General features: G+C 36.6%; 1 protein-coding gene across 1 annotated transcript in view; it reads left to right on the forward strand.

Moving 5' to 3' along the window:
• Nucleotides 1-20,580: 20,580 nt before the first annotated feature.
• The window catches only part of LOC136851712 (uncharacterized), a 28,090-nt gene continuing 27,650 nt past the window's right edge, over nt 20,581-21,020 (forward strand). Inside the window, exon 1 of the mRNA XM_067126058.1 lies at nt 20,581-21,020. This exon is cut by the window's right edge and continues 184 nt beyond it. Coding sequence (XP_066982159.1) covers nt 20,581-21,020 — 440 coding nt within the window.

A 21,020-nucleotide genomic window follows, 5' to 3' on the forward strand; every position in this document is an offset into this window, starting at 1 on the left:
ATTGTCAGAACAGGCTAATTTTACCTTGAAATTTTTAGCATTGATTACTTGGCCACACTACCCAGCAACCACTCAGCTCCGACGCCAAAATTTTTAAAGAAAATTGCATCACCCACTAGAAATTTGGATTTAAAATCAGAGTTATTAGCCTTCTCAGGGCTAGTTAGAGGAGGTCTTAAGTGATCAAGAGCAGATCTAAATGCCCTGCCAAACAACAATTCTGCTGGTGAGCGTCCAGTACTAGAATGTATCATACATCTATAATGATACAACAGTCTACTTAATCTTAAACTAATATCACCTGATGAGAATTTGATGAACAATCTTTTGAAAACCTGAACAGATCGTTCGGCCAGGCCATTTGACTGAGGGTGATAAGGGGCACTTAGTGTGTGACAGATTTTATTAAAACCCATGAATGATTTTAAATCTTTTGAGATATAGCAGGGCCCATTGTCTGATATGAGCTCTTCAGGTAGACCAAATCTACAAAAGGTTTTCCATAATAATTATACAGTTTTAGATGAGATTAAGTGCTTGGAAGCATGGACATCCAGAAACTTAGATTTGCAGTTAATAATAATGAGAAAATAAAACCCCTCTAATGGGCCACACCAGTCAACATGGAGCCTCTGCCACACAGAATGGGTTGCTGGCCGACTAGATGGTCTAACACCTTTAGGACTACTATTTGCGAAGCACTCCGCGCAAGATTTAGTGACTAGATCAAGGTCCATGTCAATATTAGGCCAAAACACCACAGTTCGCGCGAGTGACCTCATAGCACTAGTACCCGGATGACCATTATGGAGTTGCTTCATAACAACAGCTCGATGCACTTCTGGAATAACTAGTCTGTTACGATATAACAACAATTCATTGTGTACTGACAGTTCCTGCTGCATTTTCACATACGGTTCCACTTGCGGATTAACGTCTGTTAATTTCCTCGGAAACCCGAATCGTATAAAGTCCTTCACTTGAGATAAAATAGAATCTTTGAGTGTTGCTTCCTTAAGTACTTCCACAGAAAGTTCTTCAAATTCATTCAACATACTAATGAGTTAACAATTTCATTTGGTACCTGAAATTTAACTGTGCTATCCTCAATAGGTAATCTTGATAAGCAATCTGCTATAGTATTCTTATTACCAGGAATATGTTCAATTGTGTAATCAAAAGACAAAAGAAGGACAGACCATCTTATCAACCTTGCATTTGTAATTTTAGTTATGGGTTTACTGGGGTTAAAAATATGAATCAGGGGACGATGGTCAGTCCTCAGCACAAAATGTCTCCCAATCAAATATTTTGCAAACTTATTTAGAGCAAAAACAATAGCCAGTCCTTCTCTGTCAATTTGAGCGTAATTCATTTCAGTGAGTGTCAACTTCCTACTTGCTGATGATATAGTTGACACAGAGTCGTCAACATGTTGCTGGAGGAGGACAGCACCCACACCAACTGGTGACACATCCACCTCCACTACTAATTTAGCAAGTGTATCCAATTCATTAAGTGACACATGAGAAGCTACAGCTGTTTTTAAGGTGACAAAGGCATTATTAGCTGCTTTGGACCATGTAAAACCAACACCCTTTTTAGTCAGATCATACAGAGGTGAGGTAATAGTAGTAAAATTCTTAATGAATGAATGATAAAATGAAATAAGACCCAGAAATGACTTGAGCTGAGTGACAGTGTGAAGAATTGGAGCATCAACTATGGCTTTAACTTTTTCTTCATCTGGCTCATATCCCTCTCTAGAGAGCTTAACACGTAAGTACTTGACAGAAGTTACCCTGAACACAAATTTCTGCACATTCAGTTGAATGTTGGCGTCATGCAAAGTCCTAAGAACATCTCTTACACGTTTATCATGTTCAGCTAGTGAGTCTCCACCTATAACAATATCATCAAGATATGGATAAACATAATCATAAGAAGCTAATAATTGGGAAATGAACTTCTGAAATATTGCAGGAGCAGAATGGATGCCAAATGGTAACCATATATATATCTATATAGACCCAAATGTGTGTTAATTACCAGATATTTACGGCCTTCTGGAGCGACTTCCATTTGCAGATAAGCATTCTTGTGATCAAGTCTGGTATAATACTTATGCCCAGACACATTGGAAATTAATTCTGACATATTAGGTAATGGGAATTTAGATTCATGAAGGATTTCGTTTATTTTACGAAAATCCCCACAAACCCTAAGGGACCCATTCTGCTTCCTGACAGTAACAATAGGTGAGGCATACTCTGAAAATTCTACTCTTTCTATAATCTTATTATTTTCTAGCTCTTGCAGTGCACTCTCAACCTCACTGCGTAACGTCAGTGGCACCGTGCGGGCCTTCTGAAAAACAGGAACATGACCAACTTTAGGATACAATCGAGCTTGACAGTTCTTAATAGGTTTCAAACTATCTACATTATAGTCTTCCACAAAATCTTCTACATTTAACTGATGGACATTAATTATATTGCATTTATCAATTAAATTCCTACCAATCAAATTATTTGGAGAGTCTGACCCAACAACTATGAATTCAATGTCTGAATGATTTTGTTGTTTGTACTGAAAATTTGAAACTTTGACCTTCCCAAATACTTTAATTGGCACTTGGTTATAACCCTGCAATTTAGTTCTACAGTTCAGTAATGTACAATTTAACTTCTCAAAATCATCATACTTCAATGTAGAAATAGCTGAACCGGTGTCAATCTCAAATAAAAATGGCTTTTGATTCAATTGACAACTAACAACATAAGGTTGAACAGAACTTTTGTTTACTATACAATTTAAATCAAGTGACTCTTCATCACTGGATTCCTCTTCTTGGATTATAACTTCATGAGTCTTCTTCAAATGGGGTTTTGTCACTTGCGGCACTCTTGCCTCTTTCTTTACTGGTGATGATGCTTGGCCACTGAACACCCTGTCATTGGAGTTGCTCTTCACTTTGCGCTTGCACACTGATGCTACATGGCCAGGCTTGCCACACTCGTAACAAGTAGCATTTCTCAGACGACAGTCCCATTCCGAATGGTTCATCCGGCCACAGACCTTACATTTTTCTCTTCTTAGCCTATTAACACTTTGAATCTCCTGCTCCTGATATGCTGCTTATAGATTGGATAAGATGGCCAGTAAATCCCCTACTGTATTAGTGTGGTAATCAAATCTGATAACTTGACAGTGAAATATGGTTCACTATGAGCAGCAAGGAACAGTTTGTATTTAAGAAATTCTTCCTTGTTTCCAAAGTCACAAAGTTCAGCTAACTTATTCAAATCCTTGAAGAATAAATTATGTTTCTTCTTTTAGTTTATTTCTGTCTTGGAATTCAGCCAAATGTTTGACAATTGTCTTCTTAGCCTTATACAGTAGCTTCAGGTTAGTTTTCACTTCGGCCAGGGAGAGGGCTAACGCCGACCCAGGAGCAATCAAAGCAACAATATCATCAAAATATTGAGTTGGAATGTGAGTTAAGATCAAGCTTACTTGACGAGATTCATTCGTGATCTCTTGAGCTCGGAAAGCAACAGTCATTAATTCCAACCAGTTATCTAAGGACTGTGACTCAGGCACAAACTTCGGGAAACGGTCTGCCATATTCATAGGCTACCCTTAGGCTAAGCAGGCAATTACTAAAAGTAAACACTTGAAATCAACCGGGCAATTAACATTAGGAATGCCAATGTTCAGTTAAACATTAGGCTAAGCATTACTGCAGATTTCCTCAATCACCAACACTGAGTTTCAGTAAACTTAGGCTACCTGCGTGTAGGTAGTAGTAAAGGAAGGCATTTCATCCACGAATCCCATCCTCGTCGCCCTTGTCATAACTTAAGACTTTCGTGGGCTTAAGGTGGATTAAATACACACTTCGTGTAAAGTACTCACATGTTTATTGTCCCTTCCCTATGGTACAGGTTTACATCCTAATATACTACACCTAGAGTTATTGCCGTGATCTAGCTGCCCTTCTTGTTTTTCTTCTTCATCCTTCCTTCTTTTTGACCGGGCTCCCACCAGCGTTACAAAATAGGAAAAATAGTAATGTCTCTCTTTATCAGGGTTATAACAATCTTGAAATAATGCTTATATGGGCTTGACCCGTTAGGGAATCAAATATGTCTGAGAAGACTCGGGGCTGTTCGAGTGAACAGGCTCAGTATGTCTGGAGAGACTTAAATTGTCTGAAAAGACTTAATTTCAGGTGTCTGAAACACCCAATTGCTTAGAATGAACGAGAATTAATATGTCTGAATAAGACAAAACTCAGGATTTCTGAAAAAGACTGTTAGAATTGATATGTCTGGATAAGACGAATCTGAAACACTCAATCGTTCAGGATGAATGAAAATTGATATGTCTGAATGAGACAAATAATCAGTATGTCTGAAAAGACTTAGTTAAAATTTAATATGTCTAAATAAGGCTTGGTTGTTCATGGTGAACAAATTTTAATATGTGTCTCGAAAGACGTAACTAGATTTTGTCACGCACGGACTTGGCCGGCTGTAGCGTGAAATTAAGGCGTTCCTGAGAACTTATTTGTGCTAATGAGCGATTGGGGGTCTCGTAAGACTCAAAGTTGTTCAAATGATCTAATTCATTATGTCTAAGAAGACTTAAGGTTGTTCTAATGAACTGGAATAATCAATCCCGTAAGTCTCAAAAAGGACTTGAATTTTATTTATTGAACACAGGCCTTAAATAATGATTTGCAGATAATTGTCAGAGCTGGCGGAATTAAAATAACGCTTAATATGCATTTAAATTTCCTTGCTCACATAAATAGTCACAGTGCCTGAATATATGCTTATGCTGGCGCCACAGCAAATGTTATAAACTTGTTCTGGGCAAAAGAGGAAGCGATACTTCAAGAAATATACGCAATTAAATGCATGAATGAATCATTACGCTGGCAGCTCAGCAAATAATATAAAATTTTATTGCTCTAGGCAAATAGGAAAAGTTACTTTAAATATACGCAACTACATGTGATAAAAAGAGAGAGAGAGAGAGAGAGAGAGAGAGAGAGAGAGAGAGAGAGAGAGAGAGAGAGAGAGATAAGATATGCATAAAATGCGACGCGAAAAGAATGTGCTTATTTCAAAAGCACGAAATTAAAACTCTGTAGAATATGACGAGTACACACAAAAGAAATCCTTAGTTTACCATGCACGGTCAAATTTCTTTCAACGATTTTTCACGTGCTTAAGGGAAAAGGAAAAGAAAATATTTGCTTTATTCTAGAGACCTGGTTTTCTTTACTTTAGCGATCCTATGGGACAGGGAACAGTTCTGCACGTGAAGAAAAACAACAAACAAATACAGCAAACAAATACAACGCAGTCTCGGCTTAGCTGATACCTGGCTGAGTGAAGCTTTGCGCAAATTTTAATGCGACCGATAAATTTCGGAAGATTTTCCTCACTTCTGGGGAATGAATGAATGGGTGCTTCCTTTTTTCTCGCGGTTTGTTTACGGGAAAGACTGAATGGAAAGAGATCTACCATGCGCGTTTCTTTTATAGGAAATTTAAACAAATGCGAGTACTAACCATGATTTTCGGCTCGCATGGCCTGAACAAATTTTTACGGTTTTATGAGATTTATTCAATAAGGAAGAATAATATCTTTGCCTAGGGAATTCCTAGCCTCTGAGAGAGAGAGAGAGAGAGAGAGAGAGAGAGAGAGAGAGAGAGAGAGAGAGAGAGAGAGAGAGAGAGTAAAAATATCCTATCCCCAGCGATACAAAAATTGCTGGACTGGGTTAGCCCACATGGCTGTAACGTGTGCCTACCTAGTATTTCGAGACTTTCAAATTGTCCTTATCAAATGGACGAAGCAATAAGGACGCTGTTCCTTTTAGTAACTCTTCACTGAGTGTCACGCCCTATCGTCCTACTTTTAGAAAATGCAGCTAACATGTGATAGCACAAAATCTTGTGTAAAGGTTAGTAACTCTCTCTTCTTTATAAATGGGATGGATGCACGTTTTCTAACAATTCCTAACTCTATTCCAGCCAAGATTTTTTTCGTGCCTAACAAAAAATAAACATAATAACACGATACTTACTCTGGAAATGGATCACTTGTGAGCTTATAGGGGAATTTACGCTAATTAAGAAGGTTCGTTTCTAATTATGCTGACCAGCTTAGCAGTTGCTATTCTGCTGATAAAATCCATTGCATACTCGGCATAAGATCGACAGTTTTGTAATTTTAAAGCTGGGGTCTTGCTAGATCGATGGGGTATACTAGGATGATACACAACTTACCTTAATTACCACAAAAATCTGGACTCTGGCTTTGGGGACAGCTAAAACTACAAACAACAAATATGCCTGGGAGGCTAATTCAAGGGGGAAGTGGTTAGATAAACTTTGGGGTTTAACTTAATTCACTATATTTACAAAAGAAAACACACCAAAAGAACGATAGCCTAATTCTGGGGTAATGGCGAAAACACATGAAGGAATTTCCTGGAGGAGGCAGATTTGGGATCCCTCTTCAAAGTTGTTGATAAAGAAGCAGCGAGGGCAGCTACGAACACGAAGTGGCACAGTTCCACAGATGGGAAGTCATATCCTGCAATCGAACACTTATGGTTACTTAACTGGGACTAAAACTGTAATAAGGGAATCAACGAATTGCATGGAAGATGCCTAGACTGAACTCGATTCCCGTGACTCGAACATGAAGCGATTAGGTTAATCTTCGTAAATGATTTGCAAATTAAACAGCACAAAATATAAGCAATACAGGTCTCACTGTAATTATACCGCACTATGAAAGGAAATGAAACACAGTTGGAGAATAACAGGGAACGTGACTGATGAAGAACCTTAAATCCTGGTACTTTACCTTCCTCTTTTAGGAGCTGAAGTTCTTCTTATGAGGGCCAGCGAAGGAGGGAATTAAATCACATCAAAAGTTACTTTTTACTGCCAGCCGCATGTTTGAAATAGGCAGTGGATAGAGCTCTGGAGTCTGTGGCACCACCGACAATTCTGAGGGAGGGCGTCTCGTCCAGGACTCTTTTATAGCTTCGGAAGCTACAGCTTTTCTTACTGGATGGCACTGTGGTCACTCTGCCCACATGGGAACTGTAGGCTGCTTGGTTTCAAATTCAAAATGGCCGAATGCACATGGTCCGCCCACCAGCTGACCTGCATTAAACGATTGTTAGCTCTTGGCAGGGATCCGCACCTGGACTTAAGAGATTATCGACAGCACGTTGGACAAGAAGAGATATAAAGGGGTTCCCCTCCATAAAAAAGGCAGTGGGAGAGGTTTTTTGGGGCAAATTTCGCACAGTGAATCATATTAAATTTGCCTTATTTAATTATGTAATCCTTTTACTTTACATTTAGTGCAAAAGAAAGTGGTAGAAGGAAGGAATATATAAATAAATATATATATATATATATATATATATATATATATATCATATATATATATATATATATATATATAATATATATATATATATATATATATATATATATATATATATATATATATATATATATTATATATATATATATATATATATATATATATATATATATATATATATAGTATATAATTTATATATATATATATATATTATATATATATATATATAATAATATGATATATTATATATATATATATATATATATATATATATATATATATATGTTATGCAGTGAATTTATTTCACAGTGAATAAGTATGAAATTCACTGAGATGATTGAGAGAGAGAGAGAGAGAGAGAGAGAGAGAGAGAGAGAGAGAGAGAGAGAGAGAGAGAGAGAGAGGATGTTTATAATTTAAAATGATGAGCCATGAGACCAAGTAAATTGAAGTGTAACCACAACAAACCTCCAAGATGTGGGAAAGGAAGGAGGAGCTATAGGAATCACTATAAATGAAAAGGTCAGCAAAATTGACCTGATTTGTCCTTGCCAAAAGTGGGAGTTGAAATTGAACCATTAAGATTAGACTAGTCGTCCTCAAAGAGGCGGAGTTTTATTCAACATAGGTCCAGAGTTCATTCTGATCAATTTTTAATTAGAGTTAACTTGAACCCCATTTGGGTAGGGTCTGTGTCGCTCTCCTCTCTGACATCAAGGAAATTTCTAAGTCCAGTGTGGCTGGCCGTGTGAAATAGTTTAGTGTTAAGAATAAATATGAAAAACCGTGCCCGGCGAATCACTTAACCCCTCCTGAAAAAGAGAAAGCATTAATAGACAATTTCAACCTAACTTACCGAGTCCCCTGTGTTACTATCAAGTGAAAGTCAACAGACAGAAACGGAGTCATTCATATGTGGTGCACACGCAATAACAAATAAAAAGTGAACCGCATAACATATAAAATGGTGGCAATATCGGAGGATTTCGCCCAGCGCACATTTGAAAAACAATAAAGTTCACAGCCCTAGAGAAATTTACCGAGAGTGAGTAGTGACTGCGCTAAAACTAACTCTCAATTTAACAGCGCAAATAAATTCAAGACGGTCTTCATCAACTAGAAACATCAACACTGTAGCAGAAGGGAAACAAAGCAGAATGAAATATTCCATGAACCAGCGAAACTCTTTGCGTCGATCGGAGTGAAAAATTGACAGCAGTAAATCTCTGCCTAGTTTGAAATTTCCGAACGTTCGCATAAGATCAACAAGAAATTCAGTTTAATATATATATATTTGAACATAATAAGAACAATAGTAATAATCACGGCATAGAACAGCGGTGATTTTTATAAGAAAAACGAAATTTAAAGAAAGAATCGGCAACTCACCCTAAACTTCGCCGATCAAAGCAGTGGAGAAGACGAAAACAAACAGTGTTGGCGGACGTATGAAAGTCGCTAATATCTACGTCAGTTCAGTGAACTTTTCTATCGTGTACGGACTTAATTACACGAAATTCCCACAATTTTTGGTCGCTAAAAGGGAGATTTAGCGAAAGGTAGCGGTAGCAGAGCAGTGACGACGACGGCGACGAACGAGAGCGGAAGACGGCGACGGACGATAGTGAAGCAATTCGGAACGGCGATACAGTTTAGAAGTCAACGCGTTGATAACCGCGTCTTCAATCAACAGGAGAAGAGACACGGGTGACTGGTATATTTCAATCAACAATTTGGAAGGGATTAAAATTTTTTCTTCGACAAATTCAGCTAGTAACAGACTGGAAGTAGGCCGAGCTGTGCCGAATTATCGCTGGATGCTAACGACAAATTGCGCTCACTGCAATCAGCGCGATCTTCAAGTGCAAGGCGACACGAAGCTAATTGAATAGTAAACATTCATTCCTAGTATCGGGGAATTATCAAGAGAATTTTTTTCTCTGTGAATTAATTAAATTTTTTGTGTGCGTGAAATTTTTATATAATTATTTTTCCTGCAGTGCGCAAATAATTTTTTTTAAATAAATAATTTAAGTAAATTATTTTTCTTTTGAATAATATTCTGAACAATATTTCCTTATTGTTGTACGAAGGAAATAACTTTTTTTTCATATTTAGTAACTTTTTTTTACGAAATAGAAATTTTTGTTCACTTGGTGAATAGAGACAATTCTGTTTAAATTATTCTATCATAATAAATTTTTGAGTTATTGTTATACACTTATGCAGCATTTTGCAGTGGAACCCAAACAATTGTATACATAAATACTAATATCAGACTTTTTCAGATTTGAGAGAGTCCTATGAAGGAATGAGTTAGGAAAAATTTGAATTTTTTGAAGTGGAATATAGACACTCAATTTAGGCAAACATGAAACTGAAGTAAGTACCTGCTTCTCAAATTTATTTTTTTTTATTCAATTTTTCATTCTTGGAATCATTGAATATTTTATGAGTTAATATGAATGACTCTTTGGATGAAGTAATTTCCCGACTGCAACAGACAAGAGGCGAAGACCAGACTCAATATAACCTAAGACCTGTACCTGAACGACTTTCTAGACAAATTGATCCTAGTAATACTAGACCCAGACGTTCTCATAGTCAGGGTCCCCCACTTAGTTTACCGAGTGCGCCTAACCCTTCAGTTGTAACCACTAACCCAATAACTTCCATTGTACCTAGAAATTACAACATGGCGCAAGCTGCAATAATCACCCAAGCCACTAGATTTTGTGGAACGGTAGACCCAAGTAATGTAGATAAAAGTAGACTAGAAGAATATGGTGTAAATCGATGGTTGGCAGACACAGAAAGCAGAATTTCAGCTGCTGGTATCACAGATGAGAGAAAGAAAATAGATGAAGCACTCTTGTATGTTAGTATGGAACATGGTGATGCACATACAGTTCTTCATTCAGTACTTTTTAGGAAAACTTACTCTGTTTAACGAATTCAAGGAACAGTGCTTACAGTTTTGGCAACCAGAAGCACAAAAAGATCCATGGTACAACATAGGAACTTTCCATCATCAGAAATATGAGGGTAATCACTTAGTTTTAGCCACTAGAGTAAAAGAAGCTATAGATAGAGTGACGACAGATATGAAAGCTGTAGGAATTGTTGTTGGAAGGAAGGATGAATTTGATGATGATGAAAAAGATTTAGCTAGTATATCAAAGGTACTTAGATATATGTCATTAGGAACAATCTATGATGCCTTGGGTAAGGAAGAAAGAGTAGCCTTAAAGAAGTACTGCGATAGGAAGCCAAATGATGGAATTGTACAAACCTTGATGTACATAGAAAGGAAATTAAAACAGAATTCATCAAGTAGTAGTGCAGATTTTACGGGAACCGTAGCTAGTGGAAACCAAGAAATAATAGCAATCAGTCCAGTAGAAACCAATCAGGGCAAGCTAGGTATAGGCATCAGGGAAACAGAAATTCGTTTGATAGAAACGGTGGGAACAACAATAGAGATTTAATCAATCAAACAGAAACAATCAAGGTAGGCCGCCAAATAGAGGTAACAATGGGAATACCACTGGAACTAATGGAAATAACAGTGGAAATAACAGGACTCCTGGACAGAGGGGAGCTAGTTAAGGCCAAAATTCAGGGAATAATAGGCCACAGTCAAATAGGCAGAGATTAAATTGTGGAAATTGTGGTTATAACAACCATACAACACAGAATTGTAGAAGAAACAAATGGTGTTCGAATTGCAATAAGATAGGACATTTAATCCAGAACTGTTGGTACAACAGACAGGGAAATTCTCAGGGGTCTCAAAATAACCACAATACTCAGCCTAATAATCAGAATACCTCCCCCAGTAAACCAAATCAAGGGGATTCTCAGTGACAATCACAGAGGGCGCAGCAGAAAGGTCCATCCTTACAGAAAGAAATAGTGACATTGAATAAGGATGTATCCCCAACAGACATTACTCGAAGTAATGAAATAGTGTTTTCTGTAAAAGAATTTTAATACGTGTCAGGAAAGAGTTGCCTATCATACAAGTACACTTAGAAGGTGTACTGAGTTCCATATTGTTGGATACAGGCAGTACTGTAAGTATCATAGATAAAGGCACTTTAACAGAACATATAGGTTGTGAGCTTTCCCAAATGAGAAAATCCTATAGGACCATAAAGGGGATCGCTGGAAAGCAAATAAGGGCTATAGGCAATGTCAATTTAGAGATAGAATTTCTAAATAAGAAATACAGGGAAGAGTTTGTGGTGTTAGAAGAGAAATATTTTCCATCTCAAGCTCTATTTTCCTTCCAGGCTATGAAAAGATGTGGAATTGCACTAGATTGTAGCAATGGAAGAATCACTATCAAGGAAATTGATAGAGGAAATGTTTGCTCTCTTGAAGAAGAGGAACAGTTTCAGATAAACTTGATCACTTTACCTGAGACAGCCTCATCTGAAGAAGTAGACATCCAACAGATAGAAATGGAATTTAATGCTAACCCGGGTAGGACAGTGTGTAGAAATTCAATGATAGAAGAAATAGGAGAAAATATTAAAACTGCTTTTCAAAGCCTAGAAGCCACTCAGGAGGAATTCTCAGATAGCATGTATGAACCTGATGACTTAAGTGCACAACAAGTAGATACCTCTGAAGAACTTAGTTCTTTTTCCCAACCTGACGATCCTGACACGCTAATAGAAGGTAGTCACCTAATAATAGGAGAAGATACGAAAGAGAAGTATCTCAATGAGGTGTTGCTGTTAGGCAACCTAAAAATGACAGAGATAGGTTCTGTGATACCACAAGATGAAAGTTCAGATGATACTGATGTCTGTTACACTGCCGATGTACAGAATGCAGAAGAAATCTGCTTAGTTAGTACTGCCGATGATAATCTTGTAAAACTCAAATTAAACAATAGCGTTATACTGCATCCATACGGTCTGACAAAGGTTTGTCTTAGAATTGTAACAGATAAAAACCTAGGTGATGCAGATGTGTTATTAGTTAATGAAGACTTACCAGACTTTATGAAAATGGACAATTCCCTAGTAAGACTTAATGGTGGAAATTGCACGACTTATGTGTATAATTATTCTGACAAGAGACTAGAATTGCATGCCGGCATAGAATTCTGTAAGGGAATTGTGATTACTAACCCTCTACTAACCATAAGTGAAAAAGCATTTGTCTCTGTAGCTGACACAAGAGTTAAATTAGAAGGGGAAGTAAATAATACAGATTTTCCTCATTGTAGGGACAGGTTAATAGAGATATTAGAGAAGTATAGGACTGTTTTAGCAGTAACAGGAGATAAGTTAGGAAGGACAGATGTCCTGCAGCACAAAATAGTCATAGAAGAAGGTGCTAGACCCTTTTATATACCTAACTACAAACTTCCAATAAGTCAAAGACCCATCGTAGACGAGATTGTTGAAGAGATGAAGGAAGATGGAGTCGTAATTCCTTCTAAGTAACCTTATAATTCACCTTTACTGCTAGTTCCAAAGAAAGACGGTACATGGAGGACGGTAATTGATTACCGGAAATTGAATTCCCACACCATCCCTGATCGAATGCCAATACCAGTCATTAATGACATGTTAGCTCAATTAGGAGGTGCCAAGGTTTTTCTAGCCTCGATCTACTAAGTGGATATTGGCAAGTTCCTCTCGATGAAGAATCCAAGCATCTCACGGCATTCAGTACTCACAAAGAACATTTGCAATTCGAGGTAATGCTGTTTGGTCTTACTTCGGCTCCTTTAACGTTTGTACGTTTAATGCTGCAAATCTTAGGAGATGTTGAAGACGTATCGGTTTATCTTTTGATGTAATAATTGCTAGTAAGGATGTAGAGAGTCATTTCAAGACAATAGAATTAGTACTAGATAGGCTCAGAAAGGCCGGTTTAAAGGTAAAAATTAGGAAATGTCAGCTCATGAAGGAATCTCTAGAATATCTAGGACATGTTATCAGTGAACATGGTTTGAAAATGCAAGAAGGAAAGATTAAGGCTATTGTGGACTATCCAGCCCTAAGAAATTTGAAGGCACTAAGAAGATTCCTAGGTATGGTAGGATATTATCGACCATTCATAAAAGGATTTGCTACCATAGCAAAACCATTAACTGAGTTAACTAGGAAAGATGCTAACTATGAGTGGAAAGATGAACAGGAAACAGCGTTCAAAACACTAAAGGATATGTTGATAACAGATCCTATCCTAGTTTATCCAGACTTCGAGAAGGAATTCTACTTATCCTGTGATGCTTCAAGTACAGGACTAGGTGCCGTCTTGATGCAAAGGATAAAACAAGGATGAGGACTGTATACTATGCCAGTAGAGTTTTGAATGCAGCTGAAAGAAATTACAGTACAACAGAAAGGGAATGTTTAGCATTAGTCTGGGGATTACAGAAATTTAGACACATTTTGCTAGGACATAAAATTAATGTTCTTACAGATCATAAACCCATTTGTGATCTTTTTCAAGAAAAGGGCTTTTACCAACAATATGAAGTTCAATAGATGGTTCGTTAGCGTATTAGAATTTGCCCCAGAATTTAGATACATAGCCTACCTGGTAGATATAACACATTAGCTGACGCCTTATCTAGATCACAAGAAGAGAATGAGAAACAAATTACCACTCATAATTTCGCCTTCAGTTGTCAAATCACAGACCTAGATTTAGACAAAGTTCGTCAGGAACAACAAAAGGATTCGAGAATAAGGGAAGTAATTGGTAACCTCTTGCAAGGTGAGGAAAATTCAGAGTTTCAGTTGATAGATGGATTATTGTTTCATCAGAAATTGCTTCATCAGAAATTGCTAGAATCCATCAAACAGAAATGATGGAGCAACTGCTCATAGAAACATAATCAAGGACATGATGGACAGAATCCTTCCTAGAGGGTAATAGCGTTTACCATTGACTTGCCACTTGAACATTTGATGATTGATTTTTTTTATTTTACAAATTATGATTTATTTTAATAACAATCAGTTATGGTTATGATGTGTGACTTTTTGCCAAATTATCATGATTTATAATAAACAGAGTAATAGGCATTTGATATATTTACTTTACCATAATTTTCTTGCATTTATTGCTTTTTAATGGAAATTATTGACATTAGAGTAATTGACTATAGTCAAGTTTTTCTTTGAATGTATATTATAGGCATTCATATAATTTTATTTCCATGCACCTGCTTACATGACTACTTTATTCATTTATTTGCATTACATTATTATTACTGGGTTTACCTTAGTTGGTTGGCTTAGAGTTAATTTTTGTAATGCTTTTACATTGTAGTCAATGTAGGTATGTGGCCAAGTGATGTTATGCAGTGAATTTAAAAATATTTCTACAGTGAATAAGTATGAAATTCACTGATCGGGATTATGAGAGAGAGAGAGAGAGAGAGAGAGAGAGAGAGAGAGAGAGAGAGAGAGAGAGAGAGAGAGAGAGAGAGAGAGAGAGACGATGTTTATAATTTAAAATGATGAGCCATGAGACCAAGTAAATTGAAGTGTAACCACAACAAACCTCCAAGATGTGGGAAAGGAAGGAGGAGCTATAGGAATCACTATAAATGAAAAGGTCAGCAAAATTGACCTGATTTGTCCTTGCCAAAAGTGGGAGTTGAAATTGAACCATTAAGATTAGACTAGACGTCCTCAAAGAGGCGGAGTTTTATTCAACATAGGTCCAGAGTTCATTCTGATCAATTTTTAATTAGAGTTAACTTGAACCCCATTTGGGTAGGGTCTGTGTCGCTCTCCTCTCTGACATCAAGGAAATTTCTAAGTCCAGTGTGGCTGGCCATGTGAAATAGTTTAGTGTTAAGAATAAATATGAAAAACCGTGCCCGGCAAATCACTTAACCCCCTCCTGAAAAAGAGAAAGCATTAATAGACAATTTCAACCTAACTTACCGAGTCCCCTGCGTTACTATCAAGTGAAAGTCAACAGACAGAAACGGAGTCATTCATATGTGGTGCACACGCAATAACAAATAAAAAAGTGCACATAACATATATATATATATATATATATATATATATATATATATATATATATATATATATATATATATATATATATATATAGTTTCTTTCTCTCTCTCTCTCTCTCTCTCTCTCTCTCTCTATATATATATATATATATATATATATATATATATATATATATATATATATATATATATATATATATATATATATATATATATATATATATATATATATATATATATATATATATACTGCATATATATATCTCAACTGATGGGATGCTGATAATTTACTACATTTTCATCATTACTTTTATGAGCATGACATAAGTAAATGCCCTTTAAGCTGTGCATGCTTGGCTCTCTCTCTCTCTCTCTCTCTCTCTCTCTCTCTCTCTCTCTCTCTCTCTCTCTCTCTCTCTCCTCTTCCTATTTAATCTACGAGGCCCTCTTGATATTTACAACGGCTCTCAAGCCCTTGCCATAGCGCATACCAGGAGCAGAAATTATTGTTAATCTTAATAATTCCTGTCCCTAAATTTAATTTTTTGGGATTCATGTGACTTTTATGCAACGAAGCGTTATTTTTGTTGTTTGAAGAAACCACATCGTAATGAAAGTGACAGAGGAACTAATTACTCTTCTCTATGAGTTAGAAAATAAGCAGTGCACGATATCTAACATTTTGAGTAAAGAAAATACGGAGATGTCGATGTAGAGAATTTTGTCATTGCATTTTTTCCTCAATTTTCAGTACTTTTCGTTTTGGAAAATAAGTCGATTCCATTTCCATGAATCGACACAATGCACTGTAAAATTTCATCTAAACTTTCTTCCACAGTAAAAGAGATTCCATATGAATATGTTCTTTTCTCAGAACTTTTGCTTGTTTTAATCAGAGTAAAAATAATAGGAAAAATGAGTTTTTACTTCTGACTATAATCGGCCCTGAACTGTGATAAGAATTGTATAAATGAGAATCCACTAAAATGATTTAAATATCCATGCAGTCGATTGATTGATTTTATGAAATTGAGGCTGTATAGCCAAGCACTGAAGGGGCACGTGTGGCCATTCAGCGCTTAAGACAGTGAAAAGAGGGAGTTGGAGTAGTAGGACAGTAAGATAAAGAGATCCAGAATATAAAGGAGATGAAGTATAAGGATCTAAATATGGAACTGTGAGAAAGCCCCATAGTTTTCACGTAGTCGAGATGAAAGAGTTGAAGTATTTTGACCAACAACACACAATTTACCTCGTAGAGTATTTGAAAAAAAAAAATAAAAAAAACATAAACAGGGCCTCAACTTAACCGTGAACAAGTGAAATTAAAGAAATTATGAAGGAATTGTAGTTTGTGAGAATTATAAATGCTCAGACCTTTCAGTCGTTGTTATTTATTTTTTTCTGGTTTCGACGAATATCACTTATTGCTAACTTATAACTATCACCTTTCTTTAAATCACTGATTGGAGGGTTGCGTGGTAACACTGTCAGTGTTTTAATCAAGTAAGTTCTGAATCACTACAAATGTTCATACCTTCACTATTGTACTTGATACATTCTCCTTACCTGTAGTGTTCGTAACAGAATATCTAGCCTTTCTTATGGCTAAGCTTGATCTAATTTCACGACCTTTTTTACCATGTCTTAAACGTTATATCTCGGTTATATCTCAATTGGAAAATTAAGCTTTAGCTAAGAAGTCAATTTACTAACTCGTCTCTAAATAATCATAAATTTTTATTGAACCCGAAGGGGAGAGAAGTTATGAGAGGAACTTACTTTATTGGGAGTGAAGACAGAAAATTATTATAAGAAAGCTCGTGTGTACAAATTAAAAAAAAAGTCCTTTGGCAATTCTCTTATATATATATATATATATATATATATATATATATATATATATATATATATATATATATATATATATATATATATATATATATATATATACATATATATATATATATATATATATATATATATATATATATATATATATATATATATATATATATATATATATATATATATATATATATATATATATATATAAGAGAATTGCCAAAGGACTAACTTTGTGCTTCTCCTAGCAGGACAACTTGAATCCCTCCGAGCGGGAAGATAGAAAGCGCGGCGAAGAGAAAACTATCGTGAGAAATTGTCTTTGACAATGAATGGAGCGCCGACGGGGGGCCATTCGACTGACAATAGGTGACGGCCACAGTCGTGAGATATCCCCTGCATTTTCTCTGACATCGAAATGTATCAGTAGAGCTTGAATGGCAGGCTGCCGCTAGTTATCGTGAACAGGGGTAAAAGGGATTTCAAATGCACAACTGCAGACACTTGCGACGAAGATAGAAATTTTGGAGTTTACCAATGAATGAGAAGTGCTCAAACTTCATAAATAAAACCAACACATTTGGGTGAAACCTTTTTCCTCTTCGTTCGAGTTTTAATAGATTTTTCTATCCTGATGAGGAGAAATAAGTACTTGCAGGACATGCCAAAAATTCAAGCATGTCCTATGGCATCATTCCCTACTTAATTTGAATCATATGCCTTTCTCCGTTAAGATGAAGGTTTGCTTTCACCTTATATAGAAAGGGATTGTAGTATGCATGTGCATACATACATATGCATATATTATATGTGTGCGTGTGTTTGTGTAGATAAACAGATATACAGTAGTCTGTAAGTGTGCATGTGCCTGGATATAATTAAAAGTTATAAGGCGGCAAATATAAACCTGCTTATACAGTGTAATAGACAATGAGTATGGATCCACAGGGAACAGACAAACAGGATGGGATGTAGAAAGATAAGACTATTCTCAGGTGCTTACCAGTATGATATACTATTATAATTCACAGCTTCTGTGAAAAATTAGAAAAAATATTCAGGAACAACTTTAAAGAAAGGTATTACCACGAGCTTTCAGATGCTTTTTGCTTCTGCTGTTCGCAATATGGTCTTTATGCAAGGGTATGCCGGATATGATTTCGTATTTGGACATATTTTGCTTTGATGAATGTTCGCATGAATTATTTCAAATGCACTACTTTTTCACCAAACTGCCATCAGACCAAAATACAAAATACCCTCACCGTTTTTCTATTATGAGACCCTGGTTGAAAGAAACCCACTTCTGTTCTTCCCAGGAGAGAGAGAGAAAAAGAGAGAGAGAGAGAGAGAGAGAGAGAGAGAGAGAGAGAGAGAGAGAGAGAGAGAGAGAGAGAGAGAGAGTTAGGCAGCAGAAACCCCTCACCAAAGAGGTGGGTAAATAAAGCCCCCAAAATCGTAATTCCACGAAGGACAAGGAGGCTTTGTTCCTTGTGGAAATGTCAAGAGCTGCTTATATTCAGACAATCGCTTGCAAAATCACACAAAATCCCTACAGTTAACATGGCGTCAGTAACAAACCGTCCAGTCCAACAAGTCAGCCAAGACATGGAAAGTGGAACACTCGTCTAATATTTAACTTTTGTTGTTTACAATTTTTGTATGAGACTTCTGATCATAATGTTAAATGTATACAGGGGAAATATGAGAGTATCATTAATCCAGGTTCACCATTAAACCAGCTCAGCTTATGCGACGGAGAAATAAGAAAAACGAGTTGATAAATAAAAAGAATAAAGATGTCAGTTGGTTTGCGAATATTTTTATAAAAGACCTGGGACATCTCATTAGTGATTGCATATCTCTATGGAGCAACTCTGCCATGGGAGTATTACCTAAGTTGCCGGTCCCAGGCCCGGGTAAAAGAGGAGAAACTGACAGCAGACCTAATGCGGACGGATCCTGTGTTGACGGCAATGCAAGAAATGGACTAATGAAATGGAAAACACCACTTGAACTAGGTACTTAGAATGTGCTTAGTCTATACAGAGCAGGATATGCTCAAACACTGACCAGTGAAGTCAAGAAGTATTAGGTAGATATAACTTCTCTGCAGGAGACAAGATGGACTGGAAATGGTGAGTTAAGATAGATGGTTATACAGCCTTATATAGTGGCAGAGATGGTGGTATCCACAGGGGTGGCGTGGGCTTTTGTCTGACAGATAAAGTGTATAAAGTGGTTGAAAGCTTTACGCCACTAAGTGAAAGATTAGCAAAAATCAGAGTACAGAGTAAATGGTTTAAACTGCCAGTAATAGTATTGAGATATTATTCCATTCTCACAATTGGCATTGCTGGGCCAAATTCACTTCATTCCAGTAAAGTCACCCAATGTTATTACATCAGTAAATAATACTAAGATTGACATTTATTCCATTGAGAATGCAATTAACTTCCTGAAAAGCACTGTGTCTTCACATGGCTATGGCCAAATTACATCTAACATACTCAAATCTTCATTAAAGTCACCCAATGCTATTATTACATCAGTAGTATTGGGTGACTTTAATACTAAGATTGGACATGAAGTAGATGTATTTGGCCCAGCAACTGGAAGACAGAGTGCCCATGAGGTTAGTAGTGAGAATGCAATAAGGCTTACTTCATTTGCCAACTCCAATTGGATGGTTGTAGGTGGCACAATATCTCCCCATAAAGAAATTCACAAGCACACATGGAATTCACCTGATGGAATTACAAGAAATCAAATTGATCACATATTTATACAACACAAACTCAAAGGTTCATTGATGGATGTTCATAGTTTCCGAGGAGCTGGTTGTGATTCAGACCATAACTTAGTGATTGCCAGAGTCAAGATCAAGTTGAATATGAAAAGGAACAGTAGGGATGAAAGGAGAGGAAAATTTGACACTGATAAGCTCAAAGATGAGACAATGAAGGACGGAATAGCAGATAGAAATTAGAAACAGATTTCATGTTTAACATCTGCCAAATGAAGATGAAGAAATAGGACTCCAGGAAAAATGTGGAGATATAGAACAAATTGTTAAAGAAGCAGCTGAGGAAACCATCTGGTATATGGAGAGCACAGGTAATGAACATTGGTTTGATGATGACTGCAGAAGAATGGTGGATGAATGGAAACAAACAAGAATAGAATTCTTGCAGAACAGGAATAATCAGGCAGTAGGAGAGAACTTCAGGGAGAAAAGAATGGCAGCAACGAGAATAAACAGACGAAAGAAGAGAGATGCATTAAATAAGCCAACTGGAGGACATGGACGGAGACATGAGAAATGGTAGGGTAAGGGAAGGTTATAGGGGTATCGGGAAAATAAAGAATGGATACCAGGCAAGAAGCAGAATAGCGAAAAATGTTAATGGAAGTATTACGGTACAGAAGAACAAAGAACTGGAGATATGGAAGAACTATTTCTGCGAGCTGTTAAATAGAGATGACCCAATAAATCCTGTTGAAGGGAGACATATGCAGGCACCAGACTTGATAGTGGAGGAACCAACACTGATAGATGTGAAGAATGTAATCAATAGCCTGAAGCATAATACGGCACCTGGTTTAAATAACATACCAGCAGAGCTCCTTAAGAATGGTGGCGAGATGTTACACTCAAAGATCCTTGAGCTTCTAATAAAGATCTGGAGAACAGAAGAGAAGCCAACAACATGGGAAACGGGCAACATTATCCCGGTACATAA

This window comes from Macrobrachium rosenbergii, chromosome 24 (assembly GCF_040412425.1).
Source record: "Macrobrachium rosenbergii isolate ZJJX-2024 chromosome 24, ASM4041242v1, whole genome shotgun sequence".
NCBI classification, from domain to species: domain Eukaryota; kingdom Metazoa; phylum Arthropoda; class Malacostraca; order Decapoda; family Palaemonidae; genus Macrobrachium; species Macrobrachium rosenbergii.